The sequence below is a fragment of the Rhinoraja longicauda genome, chromosome 9 (genome assembly GCF_053455715.1).
Source record: "Rhinoraja longicauda isolate Sanriku21f chromosome 9, sRhiLon1.1, whole genome shotgun sequence".
In the NCBI taxonomy this organism is placed as follows: domain Eukaryota; kingdom Metazoa; phylum Chordata; class Chondrichthyes; order Rajiformes; family Arhynchobatidae; genus Rhinoraja; species Rhinoraja longicauda.
In genome coordinates, this window is record NC_135961.1 from 51,578,808 (window position 1) to 51,599,512 (window position 20,705).

The 20,705-nt window shown below is 44.4% G+C and overlaps 1 protein-coding gene across 1 annotated transcript; it reads left to right on the forward strand.

Moving 5' to 3' along the window:
- Nucleotides 1-762: 762 nt before the first annotated feature.
- On the forward strand, nt 763-20,503 carry LOC144597067 (uncharacterized). Its single transcript, XM_078405982.1, has 4 exons — nt 763-891; nt 981-1,111; nt 8,112-8,155; nt 20,328-20,503. Exons 2-4 carry the CDS (start codon nt 1,020-1,022, stop codon nt 20,501-20,503), a joined length of 312 nt encoding a protein of 103 aa, XP_078262108.1. The 5' UTR covers nt 763-891; nt 981-1,019.
- The last annotated feature ends 202 nt before the right edge of the window (nt 20,504-20,705 follow it).

Here is a 20,705-nt window from a genome sequence, read left to right on the forward strand (position 1 = left end):
CAGACATGATTGAATGGCGGGGTAGACTCGATGGGCTTAATGGCCTACTTCTGCTCCTATGACTTATGAACTTATGAACGAAGGGGAACAGGAACGAGTAAAAGGGAACAGGTACTAAAAAAGAGCATTGTGTCAGATACTAATACATAGACAGTCAGTCCACTTTTGACGCACTTGCAATAACTGACCTAATTGCAAAATTACGTACGTTATTCACAGACTGAAGGGTTCAAGTTCAATTAATCTTATTTTCAAGACATTTGTTGCAAAGAGTTCCATGAGCTGAGGCAGAGGAATGCAAAGCATCATCACAAAAAAATCTCCAGGAACACAGGAAACCCCAGGAGATGCAACAGTCATAAACCTGTTTATCTGACTGATCATAATTCCAGATAGACACAAAATGCTGGAGTGATTCAGCGGGACAGGCAGCATCTCTGGATAGAAGGAATGGGTGACGTTTCGGGTTGAGGTCCTTCTTCAGATTGAGCGTCTGGGGAGAGGCAGCTACAGAGATATGGAAGTGTAAGAGATCAAAAGAGATGTAGATCAAGGAAAATGTAGAATAGACCATTGTTAGCTAGGAGAAGATGACAACAAAACAAACGGAGGGAGATACAGTGTAATCAGGGGGACAGTCAGACTGGTTGAAGAGCTGGGGAGGGGGAGGGATGGAGAGAGAGGGAAAGCAAGGATTACTTGAAGTTAGGGACGTCAATATCTTACACTGGGGTGTAGGATCATAATTCCATCCTCTCACCAGAAATTGCAGCAGCCACAGTCTATTTCCCTGGCAACTCCCTCAACACTCTGTGGAAAGATAATCCTTTTTGATCTCTTCGGTTTTGTCATTTGTTGTTGGAACGGTGGCATGGAATTAATGAGGCATGTGTAAGTATTTCTCAAACAATAACTGTGGGTAATTCTCTCTAAGTTTGCTGGGTTGAAAGAAAAAACAAATACTATTTTTTTTTGCACAGGGTTGGCAGATTTTCTGCTCGCTTGCACTCAGCCACTGCATGTGTGCCAGACGTCGGAATGTTCCAGAACAGATAGATTTTACAACAGGTCTTTCGACATCACAGCAGGATATAAAGCCAGGAAAGAAAAGGTAGGAAAATGCATGACAGGGTAAGAAGGTGGTTCATGTGGTGAGACGTGGCCTACGTGAACTCCCGGTTGCCAAACACTTTAACTCCCCTTCCCATTCCCATAGTGACCTTTCTGTCCTGGGCCTCCTCCACTGCCGGAGTGAGGAAATTGGAGGATCAGCACTTCATATCACCTTCTCCACAGCCAACAATGGACCATTGTGGGCTCCACCTTTTCTTGATCATCTGGCTAGCTTTGATTTATTCTTTTCATACCTTTCATTCATTTATTCTTCATTCCTTTTCATATCTCTAGATTCCCTCTTCCCTGACTCTCAGTCTGAAGAACTGACATCTCGACCCGGAACGTCACCTATTCCTTTTCTCCCGAGATGCTGCCTGACCCGCTAGGTTACTCCAGCATTCTGTGTCTACCTTCCTGCATGGATCAGCTGGGTTGTGCTCCATAATCCACAGAGTGTCATGCAACTTTCAATGACTTTATCAGGCCAACTAAAGTGGTGGCCCAGTGTTGTATGGAGACAAACATGAACACAAAGCACTAGAGTAACTCAGCAGGTCAGGCAGCATCTCTAGAGAAAATGGATTGGTGACGTTTCAGATCGGCACCCTTCTTCAGACTGATTGTAGTAGGGTGATTTGGGGGAAAAAACTGGAAGCAAAGAAAAAACAGGACAAATTGGGCCTCGCAATAGATGACCTCAGGCCAGAAGGATCCTTGACTGTTGGCAGGAGACAGGTGTGAGCCCATGAGGGATACAGAGTTGGGAACTGGGGAAGTAGTTAACCAATTTTTATTGGGGGGGGGGGGGGGAGGGGGGGAAGGGGTGAAGGGAGGGTAGAGGGAGGGAGGTGTTTGTATGTCTAAAATTGGAGAATTCAACGTTAATACCGTTGAGTTGTAAGCTACCCAAGCAAAATATGAGGTGCTGTTCCTCCAATTCATGTGTGGCCTCACTCTGGTAATGGAGGAGGCTCAGGGCAGCAGGGTCAACATGGGAATGGGAAGGGGAGATAATGTGGTTAACAACTGGGAGATCTAATAAGCTTAGGCAGATTGAGCGCTACTGTTCATCAAAGCAGTCACCGAGTCTACGCTTGACCGCCACGATAAGGAGACAATGTATGGAGCTAATGGTGATTCAGTCCTTCAGCAGATTCAGGGGAGAAACGGATACCTGGCAATATTAAAGAAGATGCAGGCATGAGGATAGGATGGAAAAGGACATGATAATGAGGTGACTGTCAAGAAAATGAATTTCACTGATTCAATGCATACTGTAACATTCGGGCTTCTGTCAAAAAAGTTGTAACATTGGTCAAATAGACTTTTGAAGCTACATTAGGGTGATTACACCATGAAAGACATGCTGAAATAGTTGTCATTGGGACAAGGATAAATTCATTGAACCAGCCTGCACTTTAGCACAGTGATGAGAGAAGCTGCTGGCCACCATAAAGAGACTACAGCAGCCACTCACACTGTTCCTGCAGGGCAGAGCTAGAAAGCTCCCAGGCTCTCTCACAAAGGGACAACATCTGTGGCAGTGGAGTGGAGGCGGGAGTGTGGGGGCAGTGAACTGCTGGGGCCATTATTAAAGAAGCTGGCAGGAGGCTGAGGTGGAATCCTCCAGGAGTGAAAATCCTCATAAACGGGAACATTATTGAAAGGAATTTCAGGATCTAATTTCAGTTCAGTTCAGTTTCGTTTATTGTCACGTGTAGCGAGGTAGAGTGAAAAGCTTTTTGTTGCATGCTAACCAGTCAGCAGAAAGACAATAAATGATTACAAGCAACACATTCACAGTGTATAGATACATCTTGATGGAATAATGATCAGTGCAAGGTAAAGCCAGCAAAGTCAGATCAAGGATAGTCCGAGGGGCATCAAAGAGGTAGATCATACCTCATGTCAAGATGCCTGTTTCAATTCTGCTGCTTTTACCCAGAAACAATCTACTCCAGGTAAAATCACATTTTGTTCAATTAGTGCAAGGAATAAGTGTTCCTTGTCAAGCAGTAACATGGATTTATCTTTGTCTGTTTTTGATGTAAACCATCTGGCCATCAATTGAGTGGGAATACCACCATGGCACAAGATCAAAGTAATGCAAACTTGAATAAAAAATACAAAAGGATAGAAACACTCAAGAGGTCAGATAGCAATGCAGAGAAAATGAATTAGTTCAGGTCAACGATCTTTCATCAGAAATAATCCTGCACTACACTAACATCTATCCTAATTCTAAGTGATATTGAAAGGTTACAAGCCAGTCTACCGATGAACTCTGCATTGCAAATGTTTAAATGTCTCTGATCTGAATTGTTAACTCCATTTCTCTTTCCACAGATGTTGCCTGACCTGCTGAGCATTTCCAACATTTTCTGCTTTTATTTCAGATTACCAATATCTTCAGTATTTTTGCTTTTGGATCATGACAACTATTATTTTGCTCTCTATCATCCATTCGTTGCCATGCTCCCTTCTCATCTATCTAAATGTAGCCAAATAATCACTAGCAATACTGTAGATACTGTTCCCCCTCCTCTTCCTTCCCCGCTCTATGTTCCCCATGGATTCATCCTTAGCACTGAGGGCAACCATTCAAGGCATCCAAAAACATAATATTTCCATAAGTATCACGACAACAGCTTGCTGTGCCTCAACAGTATTTTCATTGACTCATTCACTGTCCAATTTTTCCATTTGCATGTTTAATATCCAGTAAATAGTGAGCTGAAATTGACCAAAACTAAATAATGGGAAGATTTAAGCTGTTGTCTGTTCTCTTTTACAACTTCTGTTCTCTAACCACGAGTGCCACGAGTGCTATTGATTGAGACCATTCCCAACCCTGGTGACATAACTGACCCTAAACTGTGTTTGTGACCATGAATTAGTTCATATTTTAGCATATTTCCACCTTTGTAAACATACTACTTCACCACTGGCTCAGCTCAACAGGTGGCAAATCTCCCTCTGTGCCTTTGTTACCTCTGGACTATTCCCTTACACTCCCACCTTACGTGTCCTCCTTTGATCTACCATTCATTAAGCTGTTATGAAACTGCTTTTGCTCTAATGTGCACCCAGATACTTTTCAACCATTGCCTCCACACTTATTGGTGCAGCAGTATTTGTTTTTAATTTTTCATCCTTGATTCAATATCCTTTCATGGATGAGTCCCTAACACCCATCGATTTTGCTTTAGCTCAAGCAAGGTTTCTCAAAGTTTCCTTTATTAAAACTTAACAAAGAATATCATTATCCAATATCACCTCAATATCCAAACAATCTCATGCTGTGAACTTTGCTTTCTTAGCTCAGAGCTATAATGCAGAAGGCTGAGGGGTGATCTTAGAGTGGTCTATAAAATCATGAAGGGAATAGACAGGTGAATAATTTGTTTTCCCAGATAAGGAAATCCAGAACTGAAGTGTTTATGTTTAAAGTGAAAGAAGAAAACATTAATAGAACCCGAGGGGCTACTTTTTCACAAAGTGGCTTGTGGTATTTCAATTAAGTAGCCAAGACACGCACAATAACAACATTTAAGGTATACTTGGACAGGCCCATGAATAAGAATGGTTTCAAGGGAGACCATTCCTTCTCCCCAGAGATGTTGCCTGTCCCGCTGAGTTGCTCCGGCACTTTGTGTCTATCCTCGATTTAAACTAACATCTGCAGTTCTTTCCTACACCCTGGGCACATCACTGTTAAAGAGCAGCTCTGCTGCAGGGACATCGAGCTGTTGGCTGTTAGCATGAGGCCTTACTATCTACCGAGGGAATTCTCACATGTTGTTGTGATAGCAACATATATTCCCCCGTCTGCTAATGGCGACACGGCCTGTGATGTACTGCACTCAGCTGTGAGCAGGTTGCAAACACAGCACCCACATGCTCTCCTTCCAAACTCCAGGGACTTCAACCACACACCCCCATCATCCACTCTGCCCACGTTCACCCAGTACGTCACCTGCCACACCAGAGACAACAACATACTGGACTTATTTTATGCCAACACCAAGGAGGCATATAACTTAGCACCCCTCCCCCCCCCCCCCCCCCCCCGGGGAGATCTGACCACAACTTGTACACATCTCCAGCCTGTGTACAAACCTCTCGTGCACAGGCAACCAGCAGTGACCCGCACAGTTAGAGGATGGTCTGAGGAGAGGTCTCGGAGGAGGCTGTGAGAGACTGTTTCGAAACAACTGTGTGGGACGAACTCTGTGATCCCCATGGAGAGGACATTGACGGTCTAACCCAGTGCATCACGGACTATATTAACTTCTGTGTGGAGAACACTGTACACACCGGGACTGTACGGTGTTTCTCCAACAACAAACCCTGGGTCAACCCTGACATAAAGGATCTCCTTAAGGAGAAAATGAGGGCCTTTAAGTCGGGAAATAAGGAGGAACTGAAGGCTGTGCAAAAGGAGCTGAGGAGGAAGTTCAGAGAGGGGAAGAACAGCTACAGGAAGAAGATGGAGGAGGAGCTGCAGAGGAACAACATCAGTGGAGTCTGGAGAGGCCTCAAAAACATCTCTGGGTACAAGGAACTGGACTCCCGGGCCGTGGGGGACCAGAAGTGGGTGAACGATCTGAACCTTTTCTTCAACAGGTTCGATCAGTCACCTACCCCTCCCCCTATCCAGTCACCCCTGCTGCAGCCCCCCCTTGTCTGCATGTCCAGTACACTGCCCCACCTCCCCTCCCACAGCACTTGGGTCACAGTCACCACCCACTGCTTCTGCTTCTCCTGCCCCAACCCCACCACCCCCACCTCCTCCCTCCACACCATCCCCCCCCCCCCCCCCCCCACACCCCCTCTCCCTCTCACACCCTTAAGCACCCAGCCCCTGTGCTCCAATCTGCCTTTCTCCACAGACCAGGTGAGAAATGCGCTCAGGAAGATCAATGCGATGAAGGCGGCTGGTCCGGACGGCATCAGCTTGAGGCTCCACAAGTCCTGTGCAGACCAGCTGTGCGGAATAGTGGAGCACGTCTTCAATCTGAGCCTGAAACTGGGGAGAGTTTCACAGCTGTGGACAACATCCTGCGTGGTACCGGTACCAAAGACGCAGCACCCGAAGGGACTCAACAGCTAAAGGCCGGTGGCACTGACATCACACCTGATGAAGACACTGGAGCGTCTGGTCCTCGCCCATCTCCGCCCCCTGGTGAGACCATCAATAGATCCGCTGCAGTTCGCCTACCAGACACGCATCAGGGTGGAGGACGCCATCGTCTACCTACGGAACAGAGCTCTTTCACACCTGGAGAAGCCGGATAGCACTGTGAGAATCATGTTCTTTGATATCTCCAGTGCATTCAACACCATCCAGCCGGGGCTTTTGGGGAGCAAGCTGGAGCGCACAGGAGTGGATCACCACCTCACATCCTGGGTTCTGGACTACCTCACCAACCGACCACAGTGTGTGAGGACAAAGGACCTGGTCTCGGACAGGGTGGTCTGCAGCACTGGGGTTCCGCAGGGAACAGCGCTAGCTCCATTCTTGATCACCCTGTATACTGCGGACTTCAGGCACAGCTCTGCAGACTCCTATCTACAGAAGATCTCTGACGACTCTGCTATCGTCGGCCTCATCACGGGCGACCAGGACAGGGTGTACAGAGAACTGATGAAGGAGTTTGTGGACTGGTGCCAGCGGAACTGCCTCCGGATCAACGCGGGGAAAAACAAGGTGGTAGATTTCCGCAGGCGCAGCCAGGTCCCCCCGACACCGGTGAACATCCAGGGAATGGACATCGAGAGGGTGGATTCTTATAAGTACCTGGGTGTCTACCTCAACAATAAACTGGACTGGACTGAAAACACCGATGCGCTATACAGAAAGGGCCAGAGCAGACTTTATCTGCTAAGGAGACGCAGGTCCTTTGGAGTGCAGGGGGCACTACTAAGGACCTTCTACAACACGGTGGTTGCATCGGCCATTTTCTATGGAGTGGTCTGCTGGAGCAGCAGCATCTCAGCGGTGGAAGGGAAGAGACTCGACAAGCTGGTCAGGAAGGCCAGCTCTGTCCTGGGTTACCCCCTCGACTCAGTGCAGGTGGTGGGAGAGACGAGGATGATGGCAAAGCTAACATCGCTGCTGGACAACGACTCCCACCCCATGCAGGACACTGTCACTGCACTGAGTAGCTCCTTCAGTGACAGACTCCTTCATCCCAAGTGCGTGAAGGAGAGATATAGGAGGTCCTTCCTTCCCGCTGCTGTGAGACTGCACAACCAGCACTGCTCCCAGCAGACGAGTCAACAATAACAGCTAAAAACAAACTGATGACAATTAATGTATCTTTTATTTATAATGAATGATCTCTTGCTCTCTTGCTATCCACTTTGCTGCTACCACTTTTATACTAACACTGTAAATTTCCCTGGTGTGGGACGAATAAAGGAATATATTATTATTATTATTATTATTATGTTTCAAGGGACATGGGCCAAATGCTGGAAAATAGGAAAATCGCTTTAAATGGTCATCTTGAAAGCCATAAGTTGTGTGAAAATGCCTGTTTCCATGCTGTATTTCTCCATGACTCTATCTTAACCTTGCGCTGATTCCATGAAGTATAGCCGCATAGAGGTTAATTTATTGCAATTGTAGCTGGAGGCTTGGAATCTTGGCTGGTGATATGTTCAGAATCTCCTTATGACAGCTTGGAAATTTTAAGTCAAGTAGTTAAATAAGTCTGGAATCAAAAGCTACCGTCAAAGTTATGTGCTTTGCTCTTTGCTTTAAACTGGTTTTGTCTAAATGTGAATCACAATGCAATCCCGTTGACTCTTAATGACCATTGATGACTAAGTGCACCATCCAGTTCAAGGGAATGGACAATGAATGCTGCTTTCACCAGCATTTATCCACTCTGCAAATAATCATTTCCAGGTTGGTTATTGTGTGGCTTTGTAGGTATAGATATTCCTATATGCATGCTGATCTAGCTCCCTCACTGTTATCCATCTAGGTGGCAGGGACTGGTGTTTGATGGGCACTGTGGACGTTACCTGGGTGAGTTGATTTATTGCCGTTGATTTGACTGAGAATAAACTGGATCTGGCAAGACGCTTTGCCATTTTGATCGACCGCTGTGTGATTCCTGCTTGATTTCATGTGCGCGTGAATATTTCAAGGAAATACCTATATTTAACAAGAGCTCTGTATGTTACAATGGCAAAGCCCTTGTTAAATAGAACCGGGGTTCTATTTGATTAGAATACTGAATCTCCAAGAACTTGGCAAATGTTACTGACTTGATTGCAAACATTTGATGTGATTATGTTGAAAAATGAGTTTAGAGTGCATGCTTGCTGGGGTTTTGTTCAGCTTGGAATCAATAGATAATAGACAATAGACAATGGGTGCATGAGTAGGCCACTTGGCCCTACAAGCCAGCACCGTCATTCACTGTGATCATGGCTGATCATCCACAATCAGTACCCCGTTCCTGCCTTCTCCCCATATCCCTTGACTCCGCTATCTTTAAGAGCGCTATCTAACTCTCTCTTGAAAGCATCTAAAGAATCGGCCTCCACTGCCTTCTGAGGCAGAGAATTCCACAGATTCACAACTCTCTGGGTGAAAACGTTTGTTTTCATCTCCATTCTAAATGGCCTATCCCTTATTCTTAAACTGTGGTCCCAGGTTCTGTACTCCCCCATGACTGGGTTTCTTATTGAGGAACAGTCTTCATAGAAAAGGAAACAATCGATACAAATAGTCAGTGTCAGGAAAGGAGAGGCCCATTAAGCAAGAAGGTTGAAGACCATATGGAGGCTGCTACACTGCAGAACGCATGGGGCTGTTTTTTCCTGCCAGAAAAAAATGTGAGGTATAATAAATGATCCGATTAAGAGAACAGGCCATTTTGTGTACTCTGCCAACTGGTCAGGAAAACCAACAGTTTATGAGCTACTTTCATCACTGCTGGGAATAAATCAGATATTTGTGTCTGGAAAACAGGGATAAAAAATTAATAGATTTAGATTTTAGATTTTAGATTTAGAGATACAGCGCGGAAACAGGCCCTTCGGCCCACCGAGTCCGTGCCGCCCAGCGATCCCCGCACATTAACACTATCCTACACCCACTAGGGACAATTTTTACATGTGCCAAGCCAATTAACCTACATACCTGTACGTCTTTGGAGTGTGGGAGGAAACCGAAGATCTCGGAGAAAACCCACGCAGGTCACGGGGACAAACTCCGTACAGACGGCGCCCGTAGTCAGGATCGAACCTGAGTCTCCGGCGCTGCATTCGCTGTAAGGCAGCAACTCTACCGGTGCGCCACCGTGCCGCCCTATGGCATGACTTCGGGGACACTGGTGTAATAAAGGACTGTGGCTGCCAATTTGTGCACAAAAAGAGACCTCAAATTGTGATGAGATCATGGCTTTGAAGGAAGAATATTGACCAGAATTTCAAAGGGAACATCCTGCATTTCTGCCATGGGGTATTTACAGAGCACCTGCGAAAGGACAGGTACTGAAAATAAAATTATGCAATATTAAACAGGTTGTCTGAGAGAACAGTTGCTTGGGTTCTTAAGAGTCCACTAATCCAGTGAGAACATTGCAAGTGTTGAATATTCAGTGAGAGAGCCTGAAACACAGCGGTACAAAAACATAGGATTACGTTCCAATCTAAAAGAAGTTAAATTTAGACTGTAGACCTCAGGAATTTTAGATTACTGTGACCTGATTACAATGTTTGCCAACTCTGAAAGAACAAACATTGAGCGTATATAATGTTTATTGAAAGGAAACTTTGACCTGCGGTCTCTAGCATTTGCTTTCCCTTAAACCAATTTGAAATTAAGTGAGCATTAAATGAGACGACCATCCTTTGTGCCGAGTGGACCCACTTTGCTAATACTGCCACAGTTGTGGAAACGACAACTGAAGTATTATTCAATGCCCAGAACACCAAATGATCCAGAAGCCAACTCGGAGTTAGCCTGCCAAGTTCAGTGGGTGCTGCACCTGGCAAAACATTTGCTTGGCTTGGAAATGCACGATAAAAGTTAAGGGTGAGAGAATTCCAAAATCCAAATCAGGATTCAAGAAGGACTTGCATCATATTTCATCTTTCACAACCTCAAAGTACCAAAGTAATTTATACTCATTGAAGTGCGGCCATGTCTTGGTACATACTGTATGATAATAATAATAAACTAATGCCAACAATGTAAAAATAGGCAAGCAAATATGCTTGCTGGGACTTGTGAATGCAGGGGCTAAGGCAAGAGGCTGCAGAGCGTGGTGGACTCAGAGCAGAGCATCTCAGGCATAGCACTCCCCAATATCGAAAGTATCTAGATGAGATGCTACCTCAACAAGGTGTCCCACCATCCAGGTAATTTCATTGTGCCTGTACCTCATCACGCTTGTTCACATGACAATACTTTTGATTTAACTTAACTTGACAATAACTTTAAGGCTATATTCACCAGATACATTGAAAGCCTCTGAATTTATCATCTCAGTCATCAGCAGAACTCTCCAATCCCTCAGTGCTGTCCAGGGCTGTCACCTTGCATTTTATATTTGCCTTGGAAGTGAAGCTTGAACTCAGGGCATTCTAATGGATAGCTGTGAGAGAGACGGCGTACAATTAAAAAAATAATAATCATGGATTTATCAACAAGCAGATATATATCTAGTACTTCAATGTTAAAAGTATGGAAGGAAGCCATTCTGCCATTACAGACACAAGAGACTGCAGATACAAGAATCTGGAGACAAATCCAAATCGCTGAAGGAACTCAACGGGTCAAGTACTGTGTGCCGGAGGGAAATGGAACCGATGATGATTTAGGTTACCATCCTTCTTCTGAACGTTGGAGTAGAGGTGAGATAGCTGATAGAAAGAATGAGGGGATGGGATAGAGCAGGAGGTGACAATTGATAGTGGGATACAGGTAAAGAGGCTTGATGGTTGTCAGCAGAAGGGTCGCTACCCAAGGGTCTGGCCATTCCCCTCAACAAATGCTGCCTGAACAGATGAGTTCCTCCAGCATTCTATCAGTGCATTTCTGAATCAAATCTCATAATCCAAAGTAGCCTCACATCTCCACACTCCTGAATCCTACACTGTTTTGTTCATGTCTGGAAATTACTGGCAGAAACCAGCATTTATTGCCTGTCCACAACTAACCATGTGAATCTACCAGTTTGATCTACCAGTTTGAAGTCCTTCAGTACAAGGTGCACCTACAAGTGCTGATGCTGAGGGAGTTCTAGGATTCAGATACAGTGATGATGAAGGAACAGAGATGTACTTTTAGGTCAGATAATGTGTGACGTTGGGGGGAACCTGCAAGTGGTGCTCCCATGTATCTTCCTAATGGTAAAGTTTGTGGATTTGGTGACCATTTTAAATGAATGAGCCCTTGAGGATGACTTTTCAGGCAAAATTTAGTTTGGAGTAAGGGATCAAATTGAAGATGCTAGATAATTGGAAAATGAATACTTCCTGATTACATGGCTTCCATGATTAAGTTGTGTAGGTATTTGCATTCTGCAAAGCAAACTGGAATAAAGTGTGGAAAGAAAAAGTAAACAAAACTCTTGCACTCTCTCTCATTTCTTTCTTCCCTTTGGAGCCTAATTATGCACAGCTACCCTGCCAAGCGCAAGTCGTTAAGAATCTGGCACATCAAACAGTCGTGTCATAGCTAGTGAGAATATTGTTTGGGATTCTGTTTTCCACTGTGTTCTACAGCTGATTTCATTTTTATTGACCTTTGTTTCACAGACAATCATTCCATCAGAGACAGTTTGATGGCAGTGTAATTACTGACTTGTTTGTTCAGTATTTTCCTGTTACCTCACCGAGCAACCATCTCCTTCAATTGAACACTTGCGGTGGCTTGGATTCCAGGTCACAATACACCATGTATAATCTCTTGTGAAAGTTTAACTGCTTTTATCTCAATAACACATTAGCTTGATACCATAAAACTCCAAAACCCATTTGCCCATTAATCAGCTTGTCAAACATGAGCATCTTTCATGGGGCTTGATAGATGACACAGACCATTCTCTAACTACCACAGTAATACTTCAGAACTCTTGAAATATGAGGTATACGCCTGGTTATCGGGATTCATTTTATCGTTCATTGCACTGTCTTGGTCCCGGAACATATGACAGTTAAACACTTGACTAATAATTTTCTTCCTCTCTCCCCCCCTCTCTCCCCCGCACCCCCCCCCCCCCCCACACACACACACACACACACACACACACACACACCAAGAGCTGCGAACACATACAGACAAATGCAGATATGCAAGCATGCACGCGCAGATCTGCACATGTAGATGCACACATGTAGAAATGCACTCACACCCAGAGTTGCAAATGAAACAGAGACAGATAATAGTACACACAGACATATGCACACACGCGTGCTTACACAACTAGAACTGAGTGCACACAGTTGTTGAGTCCAGGTTACAGTTCTGAGGGTGTACTGCATGCTGAAAGTCCTGCCTTTTGGAGGAAGCATTTTACCATCATCCTTTTTATGATTAATCACTCAGCCTGATCCCAGAAATCTGTTGTTGGTTTATCACACAAATGAATCTACACACCTATTAAGCATAACCACAGACTGCTGACGAGGGATTATCTTTCAATCAGGAGAATTTTGGGTGGGATTTAGAAGGCCTTGGGTGGCCTGTGTCTGCCATTCCTAAAATAATCACCTCCTTTCTCATCAAAGTATCATCAGATCTGGCACTAATTGCATAAGTAGTTCTAAAACAATTACAGAGATTTTTTTACCTTTACTGAGCGGCAACCCTATCGGCCAAAGACATCTTGTTGAACTTACTCCATGGAGCACTGTGTCAGTTATGCAAGATGAAATGATTTGCGAGGTGAAAGCTTCAACTGCTCGTAATTCCAGTTGTCTCAGTTACCTCGAGTTGTCGAACTTCAAAGTCATCACTGCGGTCATCCATCTCCGTCTCTGTATCGCAACCTTACACTGGCCTAAAATTACTTCCAGTTAAGGAATGCTTCAATTTTAAAATGCCCTGAAGTCTTTACAATATTTTCCAGTCGAATAACCTTGCAAATGCCTGTCTTCTATTATCATTTTCTTTACTCATTCAAAGGATGTGGACTTCACAAGCTGAACCATCATTTAATTGCTCATATCAGAATTGCCCTTGAGAAGTAGATAGTGAGCTGCCATCTTGAACCACTGCAGTCCTTGGCATGTGGGTATACCCACTATGCTGTTAGGATGGCAGTTCGAGGATTTTAACCTAAATCTTTTCCATCTCTCCATTCCTCTTCATATCACATCTTAAAATCTCATTGACCACGTCTTTGGATGTTTTCTCTGCATGTTTCAGTTGCAGCCCAATGAATAGCTGCCTTCTTTCTTTGATTGAGTATTGTTGGTCCAACTCCAACTCCAGAGTCCTCGCAATCCAGAGGAGCGGTGAAGAGATTTTACATTGTTGTGTGTGTTCACCCTCAGATGCGACTTCATAGAAACATAGAAAATAGGTGCAGGAGTAAGCCATCCGGCCCTTCGAGCCAGCACCGCCATTCAATATAATCATGGCTGATCGTCCAAAATCAGTACCCCGTACCTGCTTTCTCACCATATCCATTGATTCCGTTAGCCCTAAGAGCTAAATCTAAAACTTTCTCTTGAAAGCATCTCTTGAACTCATACGATGGTACCCAAAATGGCGGCGCTGCCATAGCAGCTGCGGCTTACCTGCGGTCCGTTTGTCTCTGTGTTTTGTTGTTTTTTTTGTCTTAATTGTAGTTGTGATGTCGTGTTTTTGTGTTTGTGTACTATGTGTGTATGTGGGGGGGAGGGGGGGAAATGTAAAGTTGTAATATGTGTCCCTTCCGAACGGAGACCCGACCTTTGCTTTCTGGGTCGGGTCTCCGTTCCTGCTGCGGCCTACCATCGGCCCAACTCCTGGAGCTGGCGGCCTCAAGGGCTCCGGTTCGCAGAGCCCACGGACTGGACTCACCATCAGCGGAGCCGGCCGTCCTCGGAGGCTGTGGGAGCGGCTGCGACTCGCCATAGGCTCGGGCCGCATGGATGCCGACATCGGGAGCTCCGGCAGCGGCAGCGTGTTCGCCCGCCCCGGATCGCGGGGCTTGGGTCGGCCCGCTGTGGACCTTCCACCGGCCGGCACGGCCTGGAACGTGGCAACGACACCAACCTGACCGTGGGAGAAGACGGCAGGGGAAGGGAAAATTCATTCTGGCCTTCCATCACTGTGAGGAGGGGACTGGAGAAGACTCACTGTGATGGATGTTTCTTTTTTTGTGCGTTGGGTGGGGTTGTGTAATTTGTTTGTTTTATTGCTTTTATTATTGGACTGTGGGTGACTAAATTTCGTCCAAAAGGATGACAAATAAAGATATCTTGAATCTTGAATCTTGAATCTTGAATGCTCCACTCTCTTGTGGATGTAAAAGATCCAATAACATGGTTTGGAAGAAGAGCAAGGGAATTATTCTCAGTGCCTTGGTCAATATTTATCCTTGAAAAACATAATTGGCAAAAAAATAAGCAGGATTCCCCAGGCATCGAGACATTTCTCTTTCCAGGAGTTTCTTATAAACAATTTTGGGTGTTGCATTCTTTATAGCGATAATTATGCACTAATGCACTTCGGGGGATCCAGAGGGAACATGAAAGATTTTTGTAGAAAAGCAGGATTCCTTTGTGGCGATTCCCTGGATGTTCTACCACAATGGAAGGTGCTACATTGCAACAAGCTGTTGCTGTTCCGATCCTGCCGCTAACCTTGGCGGCGGGCATGTTGAGGGGACAACAGTGGGATGGTGTATCTGGCAATTTTTCATTTCTGGCAAGGGAAACAAAAATAAACACTATTTTCTCAGCACAGTGCGGCCAGGGAGACAATTAGAAAGTATTTCTATTCTTTTCAAGGTTTGTTGGGTTTTTTTGCCGCTGTCAGCAAAGTAAATCTTGCCACCTGTTCTCTCAGGCATGGGGCCTCAGCCCTTTGGGCCAAAATAGGCCCAACAAAACGCATGTTAAACATCTGACAAGAGCTCCCTGAATAAAAAAACCCAACATGGCGAGGAATGAGATTTATACCAGTCTGAACAGGTCAGGACGCAGAATCTTTTGCAGAGAGCTTAACCCCCAATAAACGTTTGTGTTACTTATTCCTTGGATATCGACATAGTTGGAACATCCAGCATTAACAACCACTCTAAATGTTCACAAAATGAGGAATGTTCTATGGGGCTGTAGCCCCATTTAACACTCCTCAGTTAATAGGAATGTTCTATGGGGCTAGATCGACCAGATTAAGACTCTTGGTTGCATGGTCACCATTAATGAAAGTATGCTTTTAATGTTAGATTTATTTAATCACGATTAAAGGTTGTTGTTCTGAAATGTTAACTTTGTCTCTTTCTCTTTCTCTATCTGACTAGTGTTCCCAGTTTTTATTTAAAAAATAGTTTATAAATATTTTATTTGTAACTTTTCTTTTCATGTCATGAACATTGGCTGCAAAGGCAATTCCACCGAGTGGCGCCGCCAGTGATGGCAGCCTCGCCAACGGTCTGTCTGTCTTTTCGTCTTTTTGTTATTTTTAGTGTGTTTTAAAAGTGTGTGTTAATGTTCTCGGGTTTGTTTTATGTGGGGGTGGGCGGGTGGGTTTGGGAGAAACTTTTTTTCCATCTCTTACCTTGCCGGAAATGCGATTGTTTTCTGGATCGTACCTCTGGTCGCTCTGCGGCCTAACATCATGGAGCTGGCGGCCTTGCTCAGGACTGACTTTAGCCCCACCGCAGGGCTGTGGACTTACCATCGGAGCCTGCAATCCCTTGCCTGGGATCGACGCTCCCTGCGGATTTCACCATGGAGGAGCTCGCAGTTTCGGGTAGAGACCAATGTTGGGAAGCTCCAAAGAACAGCAGAAGGTTCGACCAGCCCTGACCCAGGGTCCAATTGCCTGGTGTGTGGAGTTGAGATCTCCCCGATGCAGGAGCCTGATCGCCCTGATGCGGAGGGCCTGACAGCCACCTACGGGAGTCAAGATCGTCCCGTCAACGGAAGGCTACAGTCTGGCTGAACAAAGGGAGAACAAAGAAAGGAAGAGATTGAACTTTGTTTCACCTTCCATCACAGTGAGGACTGTGGAGGAGTCCTGTGGTGGATGTTCATGTTAAAATGATTTTTTTTGTGTTCTGCTGCTTTTTATTGGTATGACTGTATGGCAAATGAAAATCCTTGTATGTTGCATAACATATTTAGCTAATAAAGTATGATTATGATTATGATTATAGCCCACCCTTAATTGCCCTTGAGAAGTGGGTGGTGAACAGCCGTCATTAACCACTGCAGTCTTTTTGGGGAAGGTACTGTTGGATTGGAGTTCAAGGATTTAGACCCAGTGATGATTATATTTCATTATATAAATAAAATGAATGATTATATTTCCAAGGCAGAAAGATTGGTAACTTGGAATGGAGTCTACAGGTGATGGTGATCCCATATATCCACTGGCCCTGTCCTTGCAGGTGGTAGTGTTTGTGAGTTTGAGAAATGCTGTCAGGTGTTTGCATTTTGTAGATTGCACACGCTCGACCATGATGCACCAGTGGTACAGGGAATGAATGGTTATGGTGATGGATGAAGAAGCAATCAAAGCAAACTATTTTATCCTGGATGGTGTGAGGTTCTTGAGAGGTATTGGGCTTGTATTCATCTAGGCATCTGAAGAGTGTTCCATCACACTCCTGACATATTTTAGTGATGAAAAGCAGAAAGACAAATTTGGTGTGTTGGGAGGTAAGTCACTTGCTGCAGGATATCCAGTCTCTGATCTGCAATTGCAGCCATGATATTTATGTAACTGATCAGGTTTGAATTTATGGTCAATGGTAACATCCGGGATGCTGGTGGGTGGGGGATTCAATAAAAGAATGTCATTGAATGTCAAGAGTAGAATTGTAGAATAGTAGAAATGTCAAAGAGAATTGTGGACGTCAGCCCAGGCCATCACACAAACCAACCTCCGTTCCATTGACTCCATTCATACCTCATGCTGCCTCAGCAAGGCCACCAGCATAATCAAGGACGAGTCGCAGCCCAACCAGTAGCTCATCTCCCATCTCCCATCATGCAAAAGGTATACGTGTGAAAACGCACAGGTTCAGATTCAGGGACCGTTTCTCCCCAGCTGTTGTCGGGCAACTGAACCGTCCTCTCATCAGCTAGAGAGCTAGTCCTGAACTCTCCATCATTGGAGACCCTCAGGCTATCTTTGATCGGACTTTATTGGCTTTATCTTGCACTAAACGTTATTCACATTATTCTCTTTATCATGTATCTGTACACTGTGTATGGCTCGATTGTAATTATGTATTGTCTTTCTGCTGACTGGTTAGCACGCAACAAAAGCTTTTCACTGTACCTCGGTACACATGACAATAAACATATGACTAATAACTAGGTGTTTATGACGCCTACTCTTGAAATTCAAGACACCTGTGGAAGACAGCCATTGCTTGGCACTTTTGTGGGGTGTATGCTACTTGCCATTTATGAGCCCATCCCAAATGTGGCCTAGGTCTTGCTGCTTATGAGCATTGGCTATCTCAGTTGCTGAAGAGCTTTGAATATAATTGAATATTGAATCTCCCACATCTAATCTTATGATGGAAAGAACACTGTTGATAAAGGTTTGGGACATTTTTCTGAAGAATTCCAACAATGGTGTCTTGCGTTTAGCAAGTGACATTTGATAACCACAGCCTTCTTCCTTTATTCAGTGTACAACTCGGCAGTATTTTCCTCTTGAAGTCTATTGACTTCAGTTTTACCACAGTTCTCTGATGCCACTCTTAGTCAAATACTACTTTGATATAAAAGACAAATGTTCTCATCTTACCCCTTGAATTTTGCTGGTTAATCCATGTTTAGACCAAGGCAGGGTTAAGACCTGGAGCTGAGAGGTCCTGGTGAAACTCAAACTGGATTTCATTATACAGGTTATTGGAAAGTAAATGCCAGTCTGAAGAAGGGTCTTAACCCAAAACATCACTCATTCCTTCTCTCCTTCTCTGCCTGTCCCGCTGAGTTACTCCAGCATTTTGTGTCTATCTTCTGTGCCATTTGATAACATTGTTGCCAGCAGGTTCTATAAATTTAATGGTAATTGAGTGTAGATTGAAAAAGCAGTAATTTGTTACATTGGATTTGTTCTGCTCTTTGCAAATAGGATGTACTTGGGTAATGTTCCACATTGTTAGGTAGATGCCGTCGTTGTATGTGTACTCAAACAACCTGGCTAGAGGCACAGTCATTTCTGAAGTACAGGTTTACAGAACTACAGCTGGGATGTTGGTCGCTGTATCCTTTGATAGCTGCTATTTCTGAAAGTGGAGAGAATCAGATCGCCTGAAGCTGTTACTTGGGAAGCTGAAGTGGATAATTTTCTCTGCAGTTCTGACCGAACATGATGGCGGCTCTTTCAGCCTTGTCGTTAGCCCTCACACCAGTCATCATTAAGGAGCTTGCCCACCAGAGGGACATGGTTCATAGGGAAATAATGAATTTATCAGCTCTTTTATACTCAACTCGATATTTCACCTGTGTCGTCTATTGCAAGTGTTGATGTCTTTGAAGAAATTTCTATTTGTGAGGCTGTGCAGGATGGGTAAGAGAATCACTCAATCACACAGAGAGCTGCCCGCTGTGTGAAGGCAAGCTTCCTAAATTGCCTTTTATAAATTTGCATTTGCTTCCTGCCTTAGCACCACAGTTTGAATTGAATTCCTCATTTATTTTGCATTGTTTATTTGTCTGCATTTCCCCCATGGCACATTTCACAGTTACCTTCATGGGAACTCAAGTTTTACTAATCCTTTAATCAAAAAAGCAGGTCTGATGGCTACTTTCCTGGTAGATATTCAGGGAACAAATGCTTTTACTTCAAGTTTGTGCCTTGATGATTAAAACCCGATATATATCAAAAGATAGCTTGACACTAAGCCGACTGAAAGTAAAGTTAATGGAAGAATGGAATCCCGGTTATAGTGCCACAGAATTATAGAATTGTTCGAGCCTAAGAAGGGATCATTCGGTTCATCAAGTTTATGTGTAATGATCTCTCAAGCCCATTCCACCCTGCCTTTTCTCCATGCGCTGTTAGTTATTCCCTATCTAATTCCCTTTTGAAGCCACAGACTGATTCTTGTACCATTTCCCCTGTAGTCAGTGAGTTCAATCACGATTCCCTCGGAGTTAGGACGTTTTTCCAACAACATATCTCCTTGCTTCAGACCACTGCCGTATGATATCCATTAGAAATTCATTAAACTGGAATAATCAGAACCCTCATTTCAGTAAGGAGAGATATTCCACAAACAGATAAAGTTACAAATAATGATGAGAATAATAATATCAGCTACCATTATGCCAGTTCTTATGTTGAAAGGCATGAATCACTTGACAAAAGTATGCCAAGGTTCATCCAATTTACATTCAAAGATCCTCAAGATCACAATGATAACAGAGTTGTGGCCAATCCCAAAAATCAATCCATTTCACCGAGTCTCCAGCTAGATCCAAGCCGCGAGGTAAAGAAACCCCAGTGGGGGAAGTATTGGGAAACAGCGGTCGACAATTCTCATCCCCCTCAAGCCATGACACGCCCCACACAACATGATTGAAATTACTCACCGGCTGTACTCCAAAACATCTCCGAAAGTAACTCCGTCGCATTTCAACTTGAATGAGTAAACTTCTTACCTTTGAGGTTAGAAAGAAATTAAAGGTAGACACAAAATACTGCAGTAACTCAGCGGGACAGGCAGCATCTCTGGAGAGAAGGAATGTTTCGGGTGGAGACCCTTTAGAAAGAAATTATTTCTTGGTATTTCTTCAGTCCCGTGATAGTGCAAAGACACCCAGAGGCAGAAGATAGTGGGGATGAACCACTTTATCCACAGTTGTGACTTCTGGTAAAGAGGGCTCTCGATAGCTGCAGCACCGTGTGCAGAATTTGGCGCTGCCTTCTTAGTCTTCTCATGGGATGTCATCAAGGCATCATGCAGCCCACACTGCAGCATTGTTAATTGGCAAATTCATTATATTCCCATGTGTCCTCTGTTTTCACTCAATAATACCATGTGTTTCCGGCATTACAACAGTGACTAAATTCCAAGAGGACTTCATTGGCTGGAAGGTGTTTTGGGAGCTGCTGACATCATCCAAGGCACTTTCCTGCTTTCCAGAGGAGACGGTGAGATCTCAGCAACACTTACTCTACCAGGATAAACAAACCGTTGCAACGTTTGAATCTCTGATGGGATACGGAACAGATTAACGCATCATCAATGGGAGGTAACACACAGTCAGTATTATTTCCCTGATTTCTTAACAAGCCGCTGAGAATGTCTTGGTAGTTTCTCATGCATTGTCTTTGCTCTTATTTTTGACCACCAATTAATTTAACCAATTGGAAATCTGAGTAATTGGGATATGTGTGTCTGAGTTCTGTCTCGTGACCTAATGTTGCTTGACCTCAA

What these genes read in the sequence shown, in the direction of transcription:
- LOC144597067 (XM_078405982.1), top strand. Translation starts at nt 1,020, where the DNA reads ATGTGTGCCAGACGTCGGAATGTTCCAGAACAGATAGATTTTACAACA. An exon ending in ATAAAGCCAGGAAAGAAAAG is followed by an intron (nt 1,112 to 8,111) that starts GTAGGAAAATGC and finishes TTATCCATCTAG; the next exon opens with GTGGCAGGGACTGGTGTTTG. An exon ending in GCACTGTGGACGTTACCTGG is followed by an intron (nt 8,156 to 20,327) that starts GTGAGTTGATTT and finishes GCATTACAACAG; the next exon opens with TGACTAAATTCCAAGAGGAC.